Here is a 22,633-nt window from a genome sequence, read left to right as displayed (position 1 = left end):
CTCTTACCTGCACATGAAAGTCTCTATCCCACCTGGAGTGACTTCCTATGTGAGGAGGAAGACATGCAATTGTATTTTCTTTTTCCATATGGTTAATGGTCTAAGCACCATATGGTTAATGGTCTAAGCACCATTGGTGAAAAGATTACCCTCTACACCACATCCTAGATATAAGGGTAAAAAAAAAAGTAAAGTAGATAGGGCATTTGGTTATATACAAAGCTGCCTCTGGACTCTCTCTAGTCAATGGCCTGTTCATCTGTTCCTGCTATTAGAGCCTGCTGTCTGGTTTGCTACAGCTCTGGTAGAAGTCTTGTCACCTGGAGCAAATGCCCTCACTGTGTCTTCAATGGGAACTTGGCTCTCCTGGGCCTTGCTAGCAACCTGGTACCATTCTCACCCGAGAGAACTGTCATTGGGATCTTGGCTGGGATTGAACACTTTCAGGTCTTCCATAGATGTCTATCCATTTATTTGCATCTTTTTTTTACCATCTCTTAACAATGTTTAATGATTTCTCCCCACAAAGCAGCTTAAGATCTTTTGTTAGACTTGCGATTCGTACTGGGGGAATCTCTTAAAACTTTACTTTTCATCTACTTGCTTCTAGTATATAGATGTAGAAGTGTTTTCTATATGGTAATTTTTGTATGTGGTGCTCATTCTCAAATCTCCCATAAGCCTAATAATTAATTTTCTGATTTTCTAAATTGGTAGTCACAGATGTGTGAGTTCCATTTTATACCTTCCAGTTTTATACTTGTATCTTCCTTCTCACTGTGCAGTGCTGGACAGAAATGGTAATCATTGGTTTCCTCATATTCCCAGTCTCAAAGGCAATACTGTCAAGGCTAGACTCTTAGTGTAATGTCAGCTTGCTTCTTCTCTACTATCATGTGTTAATTAAGGAAGAATGCTTTCATTTATAGGTTGTTGGGAATTACATGGCATGAAGGTTAAACTTTGCCAAATACTTCTGGATTTCTGATGTTATATTTTATCAAATGCTTTTACTCTTATATTGGGGTAATAACATCTTTTTTCTTTCAATCTGTTTGTCAAGTTCTGTATTGGCTTTCTAATGTTTCTTGTGTTAAACCACGTTTTCATTCCTGGACTACAAATTTTGTCATAGTATAGTGTCCTCTTAATAAATTGATAAATTCAGTTTGCTAAATTTGGTTTAAGCTCTGAACTTTGATATTGGTAAGAGATTGGCCAATTTTAATTATTCATATTCACCCTGTCAGATTTTGGTATTAATGAAAGGTGACTACATAAAATGAGATAGTTTATCTATTTTTCAGTAGTCTAGAAGAATATCTATGAACATGGAATAATAATTCTTCCAGAATATTATATACAGTTTACTAGTACAGCCACCAAGGTACATATTATTCTATTAGAAGATAATCTGTTCCATTTATATCAAAGGTTACAGGACTGTTCAACTTGTCTATCTCTACTTGTGTGAATTTTGTTATAGTTTTCTAGGAATTGATGAATTTGCCCAAAATGTTCAAATTTACTTGCCAAATTAATGCCATAGTCTCATGTAATAACATTTCAAATACATACAAAGTGAGTTTTTGGTTTCTATACACATCCACAAACCACAACACACTAATGCAATAGCTGTGTTTTTCAAGACATAGTATCTACAGGAAAGAGCACCAGGGTGTGTTAGCTGGTATCACTATCACCTCACAACAGGCTAAGCTGGCACCAGTGAGGACCCTCTTGTCATGTTTAGATGGAAGCAGAGCCTCTAGCCTCCAACCCCACAGCTGTACTCCCTGGCATCTGCCTTGCCTGCCTGCAGCACCACCAGCTACCATGCACGGCCTTCATGTGCACCCTTGAGCTCGAGCTCAGCTTCTTCCCATCCTTGAACTAAGTCACTTCTGTCTGCGCCTGGGTCACTTCGCAGCTCGGCATGGCCCTGGCGCCTGCCTAGGCCCACACCACTTGGGGCCCTGCCTGCTCCTTGGCAAACGTTACCTTGGGCTCTGGGACACATTGGAGAAACACAGTTCAGAGATGCTGTGCAGGTCGAGAAGGCAGCACTGGGGAGAGAAGGTTGGACTGGAGGCAGGAGGAACAGGGCCTCGTTCAGGCTCTGCATGAGCCATGTGGCTGGAGGCTACAGTGCCCGCCACACAAATCACCACCATTCTCCACCCATCCTACTTGTGCTCTGGACTGTCCTAGGTGAGCACGTGTGATGTGTCTTCCATGCAGGGCTCCCACAGAGGAGAGTTTGGGTGAGGAGGTCACACACCTCCCCCACGGAGGGACCGAGTCTCTACATGACTGTGCAGGGCCTGCGTCCTGAGGTTCCACTCCTGCTATCTCGAGAGGGTCATCATCCTGATCTCACACAAGGTGAGGCACCTTCTCTAATCTTCTTTACCATTATGTGTGCTCTTCTGTGGTGTGACTTTTATTCAATAATCAACAGCACTGTCTTTTTAATATTCATTTTAAGAGTTTTATTTACGTGCCAGAGTATTTCTCTTCCAACCTGTTGCTTGGGATTCACTCTTATGGTGTCTTCTAATGAATCCAAGTTTTTCATTTTATTTTTTTAAATTTTCTTTCAAAATTGAGATTGGGGTCTCACTACGTTTCCCAGTCTGACCTCAAACTTCTGGTCTTAAGGGATCCTCATACCTTAGCCTCCCAAGTGTTGGGATTATAGGTATGAGCCACTGCACACAGACCAAAATTTTTATTTTGATGTAGCTCAATATATCATTCTTGCTCCACTCTAAGTTAGTGTTTTTGCATTTTTGCCTTTGCCATTTTTGCATTTTGTTCTGTGTCAGAAATCTTCCATGCCCTGAAGGTTTTAACCAATCTATGCCATCATCTCAGAGTGCTATGGTTTTACCTGCTACCTTGAGATCTCTAACTCATCTGGAATGTGGTGAGAGATACCAGATGATTTTTTGTTCCATGTGGTTTAAGGGCCTCAAAACTTTCATTTAAAAAATCCTGGAGAAACAGATGTCCTCCAGGCCACATGCGCTCTCTGACACCCACCCACAAAGCAATGCTGTATTTATAAGCTGAGGACGCGAAGATCCTAACTGCAGAGAGCTGTCGGGGAGCCTTTACCCATCCCCCTTCCCCAGGCCCATTGCTGTGTTGAGGAGACACTAGACAGCTGGTGAGGAACCAACAGTCCACCCCAGGAAAAGGGCCAGAGCTGTGGCCTGACTGACACCACTGGATGCCCGTGGGAAATATCTGCCCAGGATCTCAGCCCCAGGCTAGTTGTTTTTACAAACCTCTCTCAAATGTATTATTTTGGTGATAAAAATGAAGGAGCTTTGTAAATTTTTTTAAAATTATGAAATTATATCAAGTGGTTGTTTACATTTCTTGACAAAATAGGAAGGATGGCAGCAGAATCAGATTGGCAAAAACCTTAGATTAAATGGGCTATAATTAGGTCTGTTATTCTGGTCTTTTGTAGGAAAAGAAGTAATTGTAGTGTTTAGATATGTGTTTGGTCTTGCTTCGTGTACTGCATTTTTCAATAAACAAAAAAGAACAAAAAACATCCTGAAATAAAATAATTAACCAGGCGTGGTGATGTGTGCTAGCTACTTGAGAGGCTGAGGTGGGAGGATTGCTTGAGTCTGAGAGTTGGAGGCTGCAGTGAGCTGCGCTCACCCCATGGCACTCCAGCCTGGGTGACAGAGCAAGACCTATCTCTTAAAAAAAAAAAAATCAGCCGGGCTCGGTGGCTCAGCCTATAATCCCGCACCTTTGGGAGGCTGAGGTGAGTGGATTGCCTGAGCCCACAGGTTCAAGACCTGCCTGGGCAGCAAGACCTCATCTCTACAATAAATCAAAAAATCAGCCGGGCATGGTAGCTCATGCCTGTAATTCTGGCTACTTGGAAGGCTGAGGAGGAAGGATCGCCGGAGCCCAGCAGGTCGAGGCTGCGGTGGCCGGGAGCGGCCACTGCACTCCAGTATGGGCAACAGAGTGAGACTCCAACTCAAAAAAAAAAAATCATCCTTTTACTATACCTTGCAAAGGTGTTCACAAAAAGTAGGGGGAGTGTCCCTCAGGAAGGGTCTATCTGAGCTCACTCCTCTGTTCCCCTGCTTTGTTCATCTCTCTGCCTTAATAGCCCCCATCTTCATGACTGTAGCTTTCTAATAGTACTCCATATTGGTAGAAGAAATGCTCACAATGGTCCTTCTATAGGGCTACATTGGCAACACTTGGCCTTGGCATCCCTTGTCAATTGTAAACCCCTACTCCTCACAGAACAAGTTTGAGTTTTGACTGCACAGGATCTTCCTTGAATCTTGCATATGTTTTTATCCACTCATTTAGATCTTCATCATTTCTCAAAAAGGTTGAATAATTTGCCCCCACAGAGCCCTTATATGTCTCTCTTTAAACTTGGAATTAAGACTATGATATGTTTAATGCAGCTGTAAATAGTTAAGCATTTTCTTTGCCAAGTGTTTGTTGCTAGTGTAGAAACACCGAAGTGGTTTCTGTGGACTTATGTTTGTATGTAGTTACCTTTCCCTCCCCTCTAGGTCTAATAATTTATCTTTGGTTTTTCAGAAGTGATGATCAGACCATCTGAAATCCAGTTTGCATTCCAACTTTTCTACCCTCAACTTCCTCTTCCTCCTTTCTGTGCATTACCATATAGGAGGGAACAAGCAACGCCAGGGCTCCCCTCTTCCTCTCTACTTTAGCAATGATGTTTTACGTTTAGCTTCAAGGATAAAATCAGCTGGTGTTTCCATTTATTAAATTAGGGAAGAGTCCACTTACTGATAGTTTGCTAGGAATTTTATGTCATGAACTGATGCTAAATTTTATCAAACAATTGTTCCAGATTTACAATATTAAATGTTAGCAAACTTTTATTTTCCATTCATTGAGATAAGCACATTGTTTTTCTCTTTCATCCTGTTAATTTCCTGCATACATTTTCTAATGTTCTGAATATTAAACCAACAGAGTATTCCTAGACTGTGGCCTTGGTCATAGTGCATTTTCCTCCTGATGTGCTGGTCAGATCATTTTCAAGATATTTTGTTGAAGATATTGACCTTGATATCCATAAGCAATTGGCCTGTAATCTCAAACTTCATCTTATTGTTCTCAGATTTTGGTATCTAGGTTACGCTATCCACATAAAACAGATTCAAGAATATATCTTCTTGTTCTATTCTCTAGAAGAATATCCAAGAACATAATTTGTTTTGAGAATATTTCAGTAGAAATTTTTCAGTAGATCCACTGGACTTGGACCATTCTGTATAAACATAATTTTTATCACAGGTTCCGTTTATTTAAAAGCTATAGGACTATCTGAGTTATCTATTTCTTCTTGTATAACTTTTTCATATAGTTATCTAAGAAATTGGTCACTTCTCCAAAACTTATCATTATCATGAAATATTTTATCATATTCTCTTAAAATAGCATTTTAGAAAGAGATATAATGAGATTTTTGGTTTCTATACACAACCATACACAATTATTTACTGACAGAATGTCCAGTTTTATGTATTAGTCCTGGGCATCAATGTGGTACCACAACCTCTTTCTGTGATGCTCAGACTCTCTTAACAAAAGAAAAATAAATTTTGTTCTCAGCCTTCTCTGTGAATCAGTCACACACAGGAGTCATGAGGAATCACTCTGAAGTAAATACTGCCTTCCCAGTCAGTGACTACTACTACCACAACTCTTCTCTGATGAGGTGTACTAGTGTAGCTTAAGCTATTTATTCTTTTCCACTTCTAAATTTATAAACCAAACTCCAGGGTGGAATGCTGACACAGAATTTTCTCAGAATCTCACAGGTGTGTCACAGAAGCAAGTCCTCCAACCCTCTGCTCCAGCAGTTTTTCTTTGTAGACATGGCAAGAAAACATGGACCTACACTTTGCCACATGGGGATGTACAGAGAGCTTCTAAACCCAAGGGAAAGCCAGGACCAGAGTCCTGGAACACCGAAAGCTTTGCTAGCCAACATTCAGTCTGGAGACAATTTTAAGTAGGATTGTGTGGATAAAAATTCTCCTTATTGTGGTCCATACAAATTTGAGTGTCTCACTGAGGAGAACACCCATGTGGTGCTGAAAGTAGGGCATTTGTGAGCTACCAGATGATAGAAAGGAATATTCACATTCCCAGGAGAGACAATTGGTCTCCCTCAGACAACAGGTCCAGACAAAGCCAGAGGCCTGGACACCAAGGAAACCAGGAGAATTCTAGATGGGTACTCAGAAGGTATAATTCAGCACTTCTGCATGGACATACTGCTCCAGGTTAAAAGGGCCCTCCCCCTCCCATACACCTGTCCCACCCACCCAGCCTTGCCCCAGCCATGGTTATGAAATGGAAATAGGACAGTGGGAGATGTCAAGTGAAGAAGGCTTCTAGGAAGGGCAGCAGTTGTGTCAGCCAGTCACACCACCACTACTAAACGAGGCTAAGTTAGTATGACAAACACCCACCTGTCACGTTCAAGCGGAAGAAGAGCCTCTGGCCCCCAGCCTCACAGCTGTACTCGCCAGCATCCGCCTTGCCTGTCTGTCGCACCACCAGCTGCCGCGTGCAGCCCGTGGCCTCCATATGTACCCTCGCACCGGAACTCAGCTTCTTCCCGTCCTTGAACCATGTCACCTCCGTCTGTGCCTGGGTCACCTCACAGCTCAGCGTGGCACTGGCCCCCACTTCAGCCTGCACCTCGCGGGGCACTGCCTGCTCCTTGGCAAACACTGTCTTGGGCTCTGGAACACACGAGGAGGGACATGGTTCAGAGAAGAGACGCCATCCAGGTCAGGACTATGGCACTGGGGAGGGAAGCCTGGACTGGAGGCAGGAGGGAAGGGCCTCATCCAGGCTTTGCTTAAGCCATGTGCCTGTAGGCCCCAGTGCCTGTCATACAAGTCAGCACCTTTCTCCATCTGCCTGTCTGCACTGTGGTCTGTCCCAGGTGAGGATGTGTGACAGGTCCTATGTGGAGGGCTCTCCCAGGGGAGGAACTGAGCAGGAAAGCCACACTCCTCCCCTCATGGAGGGGCCCGCTCTCCCTTCAGGGTCAACATCCTAAGGCTCTGCTCCTGCCTGTGATGGGAGGGTCAGCTGTGGCCTCGGTGGGAGCCTGGACCTCCTCCAGTGGTTGAGGGCCTTTCAAGGAGACTCATGCATATAGCACTTTCAGGTGTTTTTGTTCATTACTATTTGCTCCTCTGTGGTGTTGCCAAGTGTTTTGCCCGATTTTCATTAGCTTTGGCTTTCTCTTTACATTCATTTTAGGATGTCTTTCTTTTTTTTTCTTTTTTTTTCTTTTTTTGAGTTGGAGTCTCACTCTGTCGCCCAGACTGGAGTGCAGTGGCCACTCCCGGCCACCGCAGCCTCGACCTGCTGGGCTCCGGCAATCCTTCCGCCTCAGCCTTCCGAGTAGCCGGAATTACAGGCGTGTGCTACCACGCCCGGCTGATTTTTTGATTTATTGTAGAGATGAGGTCTCGCTGCCCAGGCGGGTCTCGAACCCACAGGCTCAGGAATCCACTCACATGATGTCTTTCTATATTTCAGTGCTAGAGCACTGAGAGTATTGTATGACTCTTCCTGTTCAGTGTGGCCTGCCTTTTCACTCTCTTATGGTGTCTTCTGATGAATCAAAGTTTATAATTTTATGTATACACATGTATCAAACCTGTTTCAGTGTAGTCATTGCATCTGTGTTCCTTACCTTGAAGTTATTAAAAACATCTATCGTATCATCAGAGAATTTTAGGGTTTCTTTCTACCATGAGGTCTCTGACCCAACTAGAGCTGACTCTGTGTGTGGTTGAATTACTGGCCCAACTTTTTTCCCAAGTGGTTAAATGGTCCAAAATGTTTACACAAAGACCAGGCTGTCTCTGGTCCCTACACAAGACTCACGGGAGAACATGGGGGGGCAGGTGGGGCATCCGTGCCTGAAAGTGTCTGTTTCTGAGCTCCCTGCTGTTCCATGGTTTGTTCATCTGTCCCTGCAAGGAGACACCACCGCCCTCACAATGGGCTATGTGGTCCTGTCATCTGGTCCACCTGCTTTCCCCTGAGCACAGATGGGTTCTTTGTGCCTCTACAACCTGCTTGTCCACTTTCAGAAAAGGACATTTGCTTGTACTTTAATTGAGATGGAACATCTCTGATTCTTCTGTAGGTCTCTCTCCACTTATTTAGATCTTCTTAACTGTCTCAAAATGTGTAAACAAAACATTCAATAATTTCCCCCCTCAGATACATCAAGCACATTTTGCTAGACTTGGAATTAGAAACATGATATGCTTTATGTGATTATAATTCTTTTAATATTTCATTTTCCAGCTGTTAGTTGCTAGTATAGGCGGAGTGTCCCAAATGCAAAAATCCAGAACCCAAAATGCTTTGAAATTCAAAATGTTTTGAGCACAAACATGTCACTCAAAGGAAGCACTCATTGGAGATTTGGGATTTTTTGACTTTGGAAGCTCAAGCAGTGAATATAACACAAATAGTCTGAAATCCAAGTAAGTCTGAGATTCAAAACACCTCTGGTAGCTAGCTCTTAGAAAAGAGACACGTGACCCTCACACAGACGTGAGTGTTTCTTTACACTGATTTTCTAAATAGTCATCTGTCTCAACTTTCCTACTAAGTCTAGAAATTTATTGGTAAACAATGTCATCTGTGAATTCCACTCTTGTTTTTTCAAGCTTTTACACCTTTTATTTACCTCCTAATTGCATTGTGTGGTGCCAGGTGAACATGAGGGCAGAGCTTCTTTGTTCTGCTCCCAGTTCAAGGTTTCACTTTCATTAGCTGGTTTGTCCGCAGTATCATTTATCAAATTTCGAAACAACTGGTTTATTTATAATTTGTTAAAGGTTTTATGGTGCTAACTTTCTCAAACATTTCTTCTAGATTTATGTTGTGGAATTTTATCAATGACTTTATTCTGTGCTTATTGAGGTAATCACTTCACATTTTCTTTCAATCTGTTAAGATCATTCTAATATTCACTTGCAAATGTTCCTAATGTTTAAACAACCTTGAAGTCCTGGATTATGGCTTTCTTCACAGTATATTAGCCTCTCACTATGTGACTGAATATATTTGAATAATATTTTGTTTATGATTTTTCCTTTGATATCCATAATAGATTGGCCTGTTATTTTAATTTCTCCCATTTTCTTTGTCAGCTATAGGTATCAGTGTTATAGTATCTACATGAAACAATTCACAGAGTGTATTTCCTTATTCTATTCTTTAAAAGAATCTCCATGAACATGGAATAATTTATATGCGGAATATTTGGTATAATTTACAGTATAGTTATTGGGATTAGATATTGCACAATGAAGATTTTTTGTTACTGGTCCTATTTATATAAAAGTTATAGGACTGTTTAAGTTCTTTATTTCTTCGTATGTTATATTTTATATGCTTTTCTTTTTTTAGATTATAAAATATAATTTATTTAGAAAGTAAATTGGAGAGATAAAGAGGGGATTCACCTCCCCAAGGGAGGAGAGGGGGTTTATATGCTTTTCAATAAATGTAGTCATTTGTCAACCTTTTGATATTTATCACCATGAAATAATTTGCTATATTCTCTTAAAATAACACTTCAGAAAGATACATAGTGGGTTTTTTTGGTATCTATATGCATCCACGAGCCACTGCACATAACACAATACCAAACTGTCCTGTGTCTACACCTAGAGTCAATCTACCCTGCTCTAGTGATAAAACTCTTCACATACACAAAAAAATGTAGTTCCAGATCCCTCTATGACCTAGCCAGGGAAAGGCACAGGCACAAACTATTTATTGGATAATGCTATCAAATAAATACTACTTTACCAGTCAGAGGCTGCTATTATCGAATCTTGGATTTCTTAGCTCAGGGAGTGTAAGCTATGTCTTCCTTTCCATTTCTAAATTTATAAACCAAGTTCCAGGGGCTTTGGCATAGTATGTTCTAACTGAAGACAAAGGAAAATGAGATGTTCTTAAGACGACATTCCAGACTTCACAAGTGCACATCACAGGCACATATCTGCCACCCTGTGCTGCTGTTTACACAGACATTGCAACAAAACAGGGGTCTAGATATTGCTGCCTACAGTGCACACATGAGATCTATATCCAGGCAAGGGAGGAAGCATGGCCAGGATGCCTGAATCTTGGATAATCCACAGTCAGCCTTGAGGATATGTCATGTACAACTTGGTGGCTGAAATGCCCCTTCTCCCAGATGGACGAAATTCAAACATCTCCTACTGGGGAGAATCAGCATGTGGTGTGGGGTGAGGGCATCTGAAAGCTGCCAAGAACATTCAACAGAGGGAAATTTACACACCACCAGGTGGCGACACCTGGTCTACCTCAGACCACCAGGGTCCAGCAGAGCCACCAAGAAACATGAGGAATGATCTGGGCAGGTGCTGGGGGTGTGTAACTGAACACTGCTGTGTGGAAACACCAAGGTGCACAACCACAGTCCCTCCCTCATCACACACTCCTCCCATCCAACCTCCATAGCCCAGCCAGCCATGAAAATGGGAACTGGGAGGGTGGCGGGCAAGAGATACGGAGGCTAATGGAAACAGCCCCAGGTGTGCCAGTTGGTCTCATCATTATCTCCCAACAGGCTAAGTTGGCACTAGAGAGGACCCACCTTCCACATCCAGGCGGAAGCAGAGCTTCTGGCCCCCGGCCTCACAACTGTATTCCCCAGCATCCGCCTTGCCTGCCTGCTGTACCACCAGGCGCCGTGTGCAGTTCGTGGCCTCCATACGCATCCTTGCACTGGAGCTCAGCTTCTTCCCGTCCTTGAACCATGTCACCTTCGTCTGCGCTTGGGCCACCTTGCAGCTCAGCGTGGCACTGGCCCCTGCCTCAGCCCGTACCTCGCAGGGTGCTGCCTGCTCCTTAGCAAACACCACCTTGGGTTCTAGGACAGATTAGAGACACCGAGTCAGACACAAAACTGGGGCCTACCCACTTCACAGGCAACAAAGCTTCAGGGTTCAGTAAATTTTCTTCCTGCAGCCAGTGGTGTCCTGCATCCATTGGGATGTTAGACTCATGTTCACAAGCACAATGTCTCCTGTGACAGAGCCTCTAGAGTACATTTTAGGAAGTCTGACTCAAGAATGATCCGGGGCCAGACACAGTGGCTCAGCCTGTAATCCCAGCATTTTAGGAGGTCTGCCTAAAGACGAGAGGACTGCCTGAACCTGGAGTTTCAAGACCAGCCTGGGCAACTTAGTGAGACCTTGTCTCTACAATAAGTCACAAAAATTAGCTGGGTGTGGTGGCATGCGTCTGAAGTTCCAGCTACTTGGAAGGCTGAAGTAGATGGATCGCCTGAGCCCAGCAGGTCGAGGCTGCATGGCCATGAGTGTGCCACTGCACTCCAGCCTGGGCAACAGAGTGAGACTCTGACTCGAAAAAAAAAGTGATTTGGAAGAGGCAGAAGGTGGCATAGACCATGCTGGTGCCTGTATTCACTGGCTCATTATCTTTGCCATGTGACATCAGCTCTTGTGGCAGGTCAGTGTGGTTGAATGTGATACATCCAGAGCCAGCACACTGTATGTCCCCATGAACTGTGTCCTGCACTTCACCTGGGTGAACTTACACATAAAGTGTGCCTATTTGCTTTTACAGCTCGATGAATTTGGGTGTGCATGCCCCCAAGTACCCAAAACATGTTAGTAAACTGTATATTCTGGTGCCCTTAAACTGTTGGCACTCCCCAAAGTAAGCAGCACCCTGACTTCCATCACCGTAAATTCCTTCTATCTGTTTCCGATTTCACAGAATGGAAAAAGTACAGCATGCATAATTGGCCTCTTAGCCTCTGCCCTGTGTAGCACACAACAATTTATTTTCCCTTTCCTCTTGTGACTGGTTCATTAGAGTTGTTTCCAGTTTGGGGATATGATGAGTAAAAGCTTCTGGGAACATATGTGTGCACATCTTTGATGGCACATGGCCTGGCTGGGATGGTGGCAAGCCTGTGTTTGACTTCCATGGGCATTTCCAAACTGTTTTCAAAAGCTGGTGGACCAACTTCCACTCTCCCAGCGGCGAGTGAGCATCCCAGTTCTATACACAATTATAATTCCCAATGTCACCAGTGTCTGCAGGTTGCATAGGCTCCACTCAACACAAAAAAATACATGGATATAACAGTAGTTTCTGTATATCTACTTGTTTCTGCTTTGGGATGTCTTAATAAATGTTTACATTTATTCTTACCTATTGTTTAAATTGGAAAAATAACTTAAATTCATGATAATTAAAGTATATATTTAGAGACAGTGTCTCACTTTGTCACTCAGGTTGAAGTGCAGTGGCATGATCACAGCTCACCACAGTCTTGACCTCCTGGGCTCAAGCAATCCTCCTGTCTCATCCTCCTGAGTAGCTGGGACTACAGGTGTGCACCAGCACACCTGGCTAAAATACATATTTTAATTAATGATTAATATCACTTACATAGTCATCACCGAAATTCTTGCTGTCTGCATAAAGTATTCGAAAGAACACACTTAAATGCTTTTAAAAACTCAAATGAATGAGCACAGAGCCTCAGGGAGTCCATACTGTTGATACAGTCACTCATTTCTTCAGTCACTCACTCATGCACACAGCCAACACTGGCAGAAGGCCTGTGTGTGCAGATACCATGGTGGAAACTGCAACACAGGCAGTGTACCTGTTCTCATGCCTCACCTCTCAATGGGGAAGACAAATGACCCTGTAAGCCATGAGAGCATAGAAGTGGTGCTGTGGGGCAGGGTGATGTGCTGGAGAGAAGGGACCAACTGGCGTCTTAGGTGTGGTGGTCAGGGCAGTCCTCGCTAAGGAGAGATATTTAGTGGAGCACTATGTGACAAGAGGAGATAGCCCCAATGAAGGGAGGGGCCAAGGGTCCCTGCAGGAGCAGCACAGAGGGAGCTAGGTGGTGAGCAGCATGAGTGAAAGAGGGAGGAGCTAGAGATAACCACAGGCAAAGTGCCAAGAGGAGGCACCATGATGTGGGCCTCCTGGGCACCTGCTTCCCCTTGGGCCCTGCTGTGACTACAGTGGGCATGATGGGGATATCAGAGCAAGGGGCTGCACACAGGGCTGCTACCAAGAAATGAGGAAGTCAGTGATGTGGGGACACCATGTGTGGATAGAGACATGGACTCAAGAAGGGAGGGAATAAGGCTCCAGCAAAATGGTATAGAGTTGAGCCCCATACTCAGATGTCTGATGGGGCCTGGAGCTACACAGGGCAGGAGATGAAGAAGCTAAGCAGAAAACCTCTGAGAACAACAGTGGACATGTCTACATCTTGCATCACCAAAGAGACAAAGATGAAAGCTGAGAAATGACTGGGGGAGGCATCCCCACCCATACCCCAAGTTCCTGCAGGAATTCTTAGAGGACTGTGCCCAGGACTGGGACACACAAAAGGCAGAAGACTCTGACCAGACTGCAGTGCAGTCTCCAGTCAGTGCAGCTCCAGAGTGGATCAGAGTTCTGAGTGGTCCCTTATCTACCTAGCAAAGGAAAGAATGATCCTCTCTCTGGAACAAGATAGCATCATATATATTCAACAATTTTTCTCATACAATGTCTGACTGTAAATCCAGGAATTCATAGGAATGCCAAAGACAGGCATAAATATTAGGGGGGAGAAGGCAATGTCAAATGATTCAGTGATTATACTTATCAGACCAGGGTACAGCCATGATTAATATTTTTTAATATAAAAGGAAAGAAATTAAATATGAAAAAAATTTAATAGAGTCTAAAATCTATAAAAACTATAAAATTTAATTATAAATAGAAATTATAAAACTTGAAAATGCCATAACTGAAAGTAATCACACCACAAATAGGATTGATAGTAGATTAGATACAGCAAAACAGAGGATAGCCAAGCACGGTAACTCATGCCTGTAATCTCAGCACTTTGGGAAGCAGAAGTGAGAGGATTGCTTGAGTCCAGAGGTTCAAGACCAGCCTGGGCAACTTGGCAAGATCTTGTCTCTACCATAGAACAAAAAATTAACCAGGCATGGTGGTGTGTGCCTGTAGTTCCAGCTACTTGGAAGTCTGAAGTAGAAGGATGGCCTGAGCCCTGCAGGTCGAGGCTGTGGTAGCTGTGAGCATGCCACTGCACTCCAGCCTGGGCAACAGAGTGGGACTTTAACTCAAAAAAAAAAAAGCAGATGATTAGTGAACTAGAAGACAGGTTGAAAGAAAATATCCAGACTAATACAAAGAGAAAGAAAGAATTAAGAGGCAGAGCAATGCACATAATATATGTGAGAAAATGTAAAAAGGTCTAATAGAGTATAATAGGAGTCCTGAAAGAGGAAAGAGAGATGAACAGAACAAAAGAAGGCCAAGAATAGTACACAGCTGATGAAAGACATAAACCCACAGACCCAAGACATTCTGCAACCCCAACTAGGATGAATACAAAGGGAACTGCATCTAGGTTCATCAAAGTAAAACTGGCAAAAGTCAAAATCAAAAAGAAAATCTTAAAATCAACAGAATGAGGAAAGATACATGATCCTTGAAGTGACCATAATAAATCCTACAGTTGATATCATCTCAGAAGAAAATATGAAAGCCAGAAGACAATGGAATGACCTCTTTAAAATGCTGGGGCAAGAGGGGGTAACTACTAAACTATAATTTGATAGCTTTCAGAATTTAAGGAAGAATAAATATATTTTTATAGGAACAAAAAAGAAAGAAAGAGAATGTATATCACTAGCAGATCTACTAAAACAAATACTGAAGAAAGAGTTCTTCAAGAGAAAAAGACAATAATAACCCCAGAATATTGAGCCCAAATCCTGGCTCTACCATTTTCTGGCTTAATTCCCTATGAGTTATCTTAAAATAGTAATAATCAGAACTTCTCCTTACAGGATTGTAGTGAAGTATAAGCAAGTAAAAAGACAAGAAATGCTTCACAAAATCCTAACCCTTGCACATAATTAACACCTGCTAGCTGTTATTGCAGGGAAAGTTTTGTGAGAAAAGAGGCCATTAGTTGGCACCTCCACATACACTCTATTTCCTAGCAATTATCTTAAAGAACAAAAGACCCCAAGAAACCCACCTGTCACATCCAGACAGAAACAGAATCTCTGGCCCCTGGCCTCACAGCTGTACTCCCCAGCATCCAACATGCCCACCTGCTGCACCACCAGCTGCCGCACACAGCCAGTGGCCTCCACACACACCTTCAAGCTGGAGCTCAGCTTCTTCCTGTCCTTGAACCACATCACCTCTGTCTGCGCCTGGGCCACCTCACAGCTCAACCTGGCACTGGCCCCTACCTCGGCCTGCACTTTGCGGGGTGCTACTTGCTCCTGAGCAAACACTGCCTTGGGCTCTAGGGACAGATGAGGAGGGACATGAGGTCAGAGACAGTCCAATTCTAGAACTGAATGAGGGTCTGCCTTCTTGCTTTCAGAACTCTGAGGCCTCAGCCACAAGCCTGCTCTGTTCCTGGCTTTCTCAGCACACAGACTTTCACATTAAGAAGATACATAGAGCAGGGAACCAGTTAGTTCTTGGAATCTGAAGTCTCCTAGTCCAATAATTTTAGGTTTCTATATGTTAGCAATTCAGGCTCTGTTATATATTTATCAGATGTAATTCATAACTACACAAAGAGGCATAATTTGTGGCCTTCACATCAAAACATAGGTATTTTCAGAGATAATTTCTTAAGTGATGTCAACAGAATGACAACATCACTGAGTCTGCAGGACTGCTAATGCAGCCTACAACCTCTAGCTGACCAATCGCGATTGGTGTAATCAAATCCTTGGCCTTGGGATTGGATATTTCTTATTAAATTACTTCTTTTTCTTCATATTATATTACTTCTAGGACCCATTCTGTTACTATAGATATAATCTTGTCTACAAAGTATATTCACTGGTAATTCTTTCAGCAAGATTTTGTGAATGGTAAACTCTCTCAATATACTTCCTAAAAATGTCTTTATTTTATCCCCACTTTTGGATGATAGTTTGGATGGGTATAGAATTCTAGGCTGACAGTTGTTTTTCCCTCTACTTTGGAGATTATCCCATTTTCTGTGTTCCTAATTTCTATTGACAAATCTAAAGAAAAGATAATTTTTGTTCTTTTAATCTCTTTTCACTAGTAGTTTTTAAGATCTCCTCTTGGTTTTTGGCCATTAGTTATGATGTCTGTAACTGGAAATTGACTTTCTTTATACTTACAATGATTCCTTCTGAGTCTTAAGTTTTAGGATTCATGTTGTTTAACATTTCTAAAACTTCTCTTTATATCTTTTATTACTGTATCATCCTCATTCTCTCTAGTTTTTCCCAGAAATCTTTTTAATTTATTTTTTAAATTTACAAATAAAATTTGTATATATTTATTGCATATGATATGTTATTTTGAAATATGTATACAATGTGAAATGTCTAAATTGGTCTAAATAGCATGCATTACCTCACATATCACTTTTTGTGGTAAAAACACTTAAAATCTACTCTCTTAGCAATTTTCAAGAATATAATACATTGTCATTAACTATAGTCATGATGTTGTACAACAGATCTCTTGAACATATTCCTGCTATCTAACTGAAACTTTGTACCACTTGACCATCTCCCCAACCCCTCTACCTTCAGCTCCCAGTAACCACCACTCTACTCTCTACTTATATAAGTTCAACTTTCTTAGATTCCACATATAATTGAGATCATGTGGTATTTGTCTATGTGCCTGGCTTATTTCACTTAGCATAATGTCCTCTAGGTTCATCCATGTTGTTACAAATGACAGGTTTTCCTTTTTTAAGGCTAAATAGTATTCTACTATATACTACAATATATACCATGTTTTCTTCTTCCATTCATCCACTGGTGGATATTTTGGTTGGATTTTTTAAAAATCTTTTTAAAAACACATTTGTGTACAAAACACAAATTGTTCTATTCTTCTGCTTGAAGTTTATTTTTTTCACAAGACAAATGATAAAGTTTCCAGCTGTCTGTCTTTCTCTTGCTCATCTTTGGTGACCTAGTGTCCATGCTAGGACAGGCAAATGGACAGCAGCAGGAGGTGATGAAACTCCAACAACCTACAGAGGCTCAAGATATGGCAGTTGACAGGAGCCCCAAGAGCCAGAATCATACTCTGTGCCATTGAGCCTCCCCCCATTCTCTCTCTTGCCCTTCAAAGCAAGGCTTTGGAAAACTGCCATAGACCATATCTTCACCTCATGACCATATCCTCACCTCAGGTCTACTCATCAGACACCAACCTCTCACTCTGGTTAGGATCACCCATCCCCCCATTCCCATCTCACCAAGCTCACTGAAATACTAACACCCTCATCCTCACATGAACATCCTCATTGACCCCACAATATGCCTTTCTTGATTCTCCTCCTGCTCCTCTGACCTTCCTCCTTTGTGGTCTCAGCTCCCTCAGTGTTTCCCCGGGGTGGATCTCACTATCTTTCTCCCCTCCCCCGGGTGCCCCAACACACACTCACCCTCTCCTACTGCCAATGAGTCAATAAATCCCAAATATCCTCATCAGCCCAGCATTGACTGAGGCCCAAGCTCAGAGAGCCACCAACTGCCCCCTAGATGTCCCAGGCACTCCAAGCTGGCTTGTATATGGCCTCCACGACTTTCCTTTGTTCTGACCTAGAAACGCAGAGTGCCTTGGCTATCTTGTGACTGGTCAGCTACATGTCTTGAGCAAGGCATGGATAGAGGTGTTTAGGCTGTTGTTTGAGACACTGAAAGACAGCCGTGTTGCTAAACATAGAGAAATTAACCCTGCCCTGAGCCAAAGTCCTTCCACTCTCATATAAATGCCATGCCCTGACCCCTTGTTGTGTACATACGTGGGTAGAACTCACCTTTCTCACTGTCTGTTACAGGGACATGCCACAGTCCCCCTCTGCTGCAAGATCCCCTAATAAGTGCTCCAGTTGAGCACCCCAAGCTATAGAGCATCTTGGAATTCCCACCAGCCCCATCTTGGGTCACTTGCTGAAACTCCCTGCCACTGCTTTTGGGGTGACTTCAGCCCCAATTTGGTGGGACAAAATTGCTCCTTGCCTGCTCCTCCCTGCACAGTAACTCCCTGACTACCACCCTTCTCAGACACACATCTCCATCTATACATCTGCCCAAGCCTCCAGCCCACCTCCCACCTCCCTTTCTCAGCCGCACACCCACCTGGCCACCACCTCACCCCACTCTACCTCTTAGATGGCCCATTGCCACCTCTCCATCCTCAGGACACAATCTCTCTTCAGGTCAGCCCTGCTCCCTGAGCCAGGAAAGAGCTCCTGCCTGGCCTGCTTGCTTTTGGTCCCCTAGTCTAGTCTCCATAGTGCAGCCAGAGTCTAGCTGTGCCAGCTCTATGTTTCCATCCCCAAGAATGAAATGCCACACTCAGGTGTCCCAGATGGCCCAAGAGAGTAGACACTGCCTTTCAAATGCACCTCCAATGCCACACATGTCTTTAAACGACCACTTAAAAGGCTGCTGTGTTTTTTATTCACGTTGACTATGTGTTACTGCCTCATCAAACACACTGAGGAGTCACAGAGCCAGGAAGTCCTAGAGGATTGGTGTTCAGGCTCTGGCACTGTGAAAGCCTCAAGAAGGGCCAATATAATGATCAGTATCACATCCTCACCAGGGGGCCAGCACTGGGCACACAGCAAGTCAGTGTCCCCTCCCCAACACCAGCACAAAAACACACCTGCTACATGGTCCACTGCCTTTCTCAGTTGCTGGTTAGATGTGTCCCATATGTGACTACCCCAGAGCCAGCCATGTTGCCAGGGCAGGGCCTCACCAAGTTCTGTTACCTGTGATGTCCACTCTAAACAAAGAATCGCAAATTCACCTCAAGAGAAACGCTGTCTCTGACATGAACTTCACAAAATCACTCCTAATCACACTGTGTGTGTGAGCATGTGTGTGTGTGGCATGTGTTTGGGAGTGTAGATGTGTTTAAATGTGTGTACTGCATGTATAAGTGTACGTGTATGGGTCTGAGATATTGTGTGTGTATAATATATGCTTGCATGTATGTATGTGTGTGTCCAAGAATGTATATATACTATATGCTTGAATGTATATATAATATACATTTGAGTGTGTATGTGTGTTTACATGCATATGTGTGTGTAAGTGTATGTGTATGGGTATACGTGTGTATATAATATATCCTTGTGTGTACGTGTGTACGTGTATATGTATATACGTGTATGTCCACGTATGTGGGTATATATTTGAATGTGTATGTGTGTCCACATGTGTGTATAAGTGTGTGTATGTGTTTGGGTGTGTGTGTATGTATTGTGTTATGCATGTTTATGTATATCCATGTATGTGGAAGGTGAGATGTGTATGAATGCACAAGTTTGTGAGTATGCATGCATGTTTAAACATGTGTAAATGTGTGTATGCATTTAAGTATGCGTGATTTGCATGTATATATATTATGTATGTATATATGTGTGTGAGGATGAGGTATGTGTATCCATGTGTATATATATTTGTGAGTGTATATGTGTTTAAATGTATATATGCATGTGTTTATGTATTGTGTAAGTGTGTGTTCATGCATGTGTTTGTGAGTATATGTGGTAGGTGTAGGTGGGTTTGTGTGTATGCCTGTATGGATATGTTGGTGTGTATGTGTGCATACTTATGTGGGTGACTGTGTGTAATTGTGTGGGGTGATGTGAGCAAGTATGATGTGTGTGTGCACATGTATATGTGTGTCTACACATGTGTGTGAGAATCGTGCATGCATGTGTGTATGCATGTATATGTATTTGTGTGTTATGTATATATGTATGTGGGTGTGTGTATGATGTATGCATATGTATATTTGCATTGTGTACATGTTTGTGTGTTTAAGTGTGTGTAAGTAAGTCTAAGTGTATATGTGGGTGAGTGTATGTGTATATGTGTGCATGTGGAGTAAGATGTGTGTGTATGCCTAAGTGCATATATACATGTATGGTGTATATATGTATGTGTGTAGTATGTGTTTAGGTATGTGTGTGTATGCATGTGTACATGTGTTCTGGTATGTGTGTGTATTGTGTTCATATGCCTGTGATTGCATATGTGTGTTTAAATGTGTATGTATGTGTAATACAAGCATGTCACATGGATGCATATGTGTACATATGTGATGCACTTGTGTACGTGCCCATGTGTACAGAAGTGACCATCTGCTGGAGGCTGCACTGGAAAAGGATACCCAATGCTGGAGAGGGTGAAGGACAACCCATGTTTTCTCCATTCTCACACCCAGACCATGCACGTTGCAGACAACTAAAACGCTTGTGAGAAAATGCTCCTCCCAACTAGAGGGATTCTGATCCTGAGAGGTATGGGTAAGCACCATTGGTTTTTTTCTCATTCTGTTCTCTCATGCTTGACTCTGGCACACACAGCAGAAGTCATGGAAAACTAGCATTGGGAAATGTATACACAAGGCTCTGGTTTTCTGTCTATAGAACTGAAGTGGAATGCCCAAGGAAGCAGAAAGTCCTGGAAGGACTATGGGAAAAAAGAGACTCAAATGTGACTACAAGTCATTCAGGACTTCCAGGGCCCCATGAAGCCAATGTGGATGGACCCAATCCTAATCAGCACCCAAGGAATCTGAGCAATGAACTAGGAGACAGAACACTACCCAGGTGCACACAGACCACTAGAAGATGCATGTACAAGACAGAGCAAAATAGCACTGCAAAGTCTTGGAAGACAGAGAAACCCACAGAAGCAGTCAGACTGAATTCTAACTCAAAAAAAATCAGCATACCCTTCTAAAGAAGACCTAGAATCCTATATTGTAGCAATCAAATACCCAGGACACCATCCAAAATTAATTGGCATATGAAGAACCAGAAAGCTTTCAATTATCACGCTTGTGAAAAGGTCACCAACAGATCAGCATCAAGACAACACCAATATCAGAATTACCTGAACATGACTTTCAAGCAGCAATTGCAAACATGTTCCAACAAGTAAGGGCAAATACCCTTGAAAGGAATGGAAAAAATTAAGTCTTGGCAACTTAAGAGAAGATATAAAGAAGAACCAAGTGGAAACTTTTTAAGCAGAAAAAATATTATAACTGAAATAAGAATATGGATAACAGAAGAGTTAGTAAAACTGAAAACAAATCAATAGAAGTTATCCAATCTAAACAACAGAGAGAAAATAAATTTTTATGAACATGAACAGAGCCTCAGAGACCTGTGGGATGAATGCAATAGAACTAATATTGAATTATTCACCCTAGAAGGGGTAGATACAGTGCAGTTCAGAAACAATAATTTTAAGAAATAATGGCTGAAAATCTCCCAAATTTAGTAAAAGACATACATCAGATTGAAAGAGTTTAGTAAATCCCAAAGGCAATAAGCCCAAAGAAATCCATACACAGACAAATCATTTTAAAACAGTTGAAAATTAAAGACAAAAAAAATACTGAAAGAAGGTCAAGAACACCAACACATTATTTGTAAGGAAACAACATGAATGAGTATGGATTTCTCACAATATACATGTACATCAAATCATCATGTAGTATATCCAGATGGAAATGGGACATTTCTTCAAGTGCTGAAAGAAAAGAACTATCAACCCAGAACCCTCCATCCAGCAAACATATCCTTCCATTATCCATTCTGAATAATGGAAAACTAAAAAGACTAATTGACAGCAGACCTGCTATAAAAAATTGCTAAAGAAAATTCTTTAGACTAAAGGGAAATGATATCACAGGGAAACCTGGAGCAGCAGGAAGAAAAGAAGAGTAATAGAAATGGTAAATATCTAGGCACATAAAACCCTCCTTTTGAGTTCTTTAACATAAGTTTGGCAGTTAAAAGCAAAAACTATACTATCTGATGAGTTTTTAGTGCCTGCTGAGATAATACATAAGACATCCATCCACTGTAATACCTAACAGGTAGGAAGAAAGGAGACCTGTGTGATGGTAAGAGTTCTACACTCCAATGGAGATGGCAAGACACAGGTCCCAAGTAAGTGGTAAAGAATTCAGTATGGACCGAGCTCGGAGGCTCAGCTTGTATTTGGGGCTCAGCACTTTGGGAGGCTGAGGCGAGTGGATTGCCTGAGCCTGTAGGTTCCAGACCAGCCTGGGCAACTAGGCAAGACCTCGTCTCTACCATAAATCAAAAAATTAGCCAGACATGATAGCATGCACCTGTAGTTCTGGCTACTTGGAAGACTGAGGGAGAAAGATCGCCAGAGCCCAGCAGATCAATGCTGGGGTGGCCATGAGACTCCAACTCAAAAGAAAAAAAAAAAAGTTCAGTATGTGAAGCACAATCCCTGGGCGGCAAAAAAAAAGAATCACAATAGATATATCAAAATGGAATACAAAAAAAATTTTTTTTTTGAGTTGGAGTCTCACTCTATCACCCAGACTGGAGTGCAGTGGCCAGGAGCGCGCTACTACACCCGGCTAATTTTTTTTTATTTATTGTAGAGATGAGGTCTCGCCAAGT

General features: G+C 42.4%; 1 protein-coding gene across 1 annotated transcript in view; it reads right to left on the bottom strand.

Moving 5' to 3' along the window:
* The window catches only part of OBSCN (obscurin, cytoskeletal calmodulin and titin-interacting RhoGEF), a 164,159-nt gene that overhangs the window by 129,211 nt on the left and 12,315 nt on the right, over nucleotides 1-22,633 (bottom strand). Inside the window, 5 exon segments of the mRNA XM_021714213.1 lie at nucleotides 1,727-1,833; nucleotides 1,836-2,009; nucleotides 6,510-6,785; nucleotides 10,712-10,987; nucleotides 15,176-15,451. Coding sequence (XP_021569888.1) covers nucleotides 1,727-1,833; nucleotides 1,836-2,009; nucleotides 6,510-6,785; nucleotides 10,712-10,987; nucleotides 15,176-15,451 — 1,109 coding nt within the window.

Source organism: Carlito syrichta, unplaced genomic scaffold (genome assembly GCF_000164805.1).
Source record: "Carlito syrichta isolate Samal-C Ts95f unplaced genomic scaffold, Tarsius_syrichta-2.0.1 Scaffold305332, whole genome shotgun sequence".
Taxonomy (NCBI): domain Eukaryota; kingdom Metazoa; phylum Chordata; class Mammalia; order Primates; family Tarsiidae; genus Carlito; species Carlito syrichta.
The sequence above is the reverse complement of the archived record's forward strand: the minus strand, read 5'-3'. Positions and strand labels throughout refer to the sequence as shown.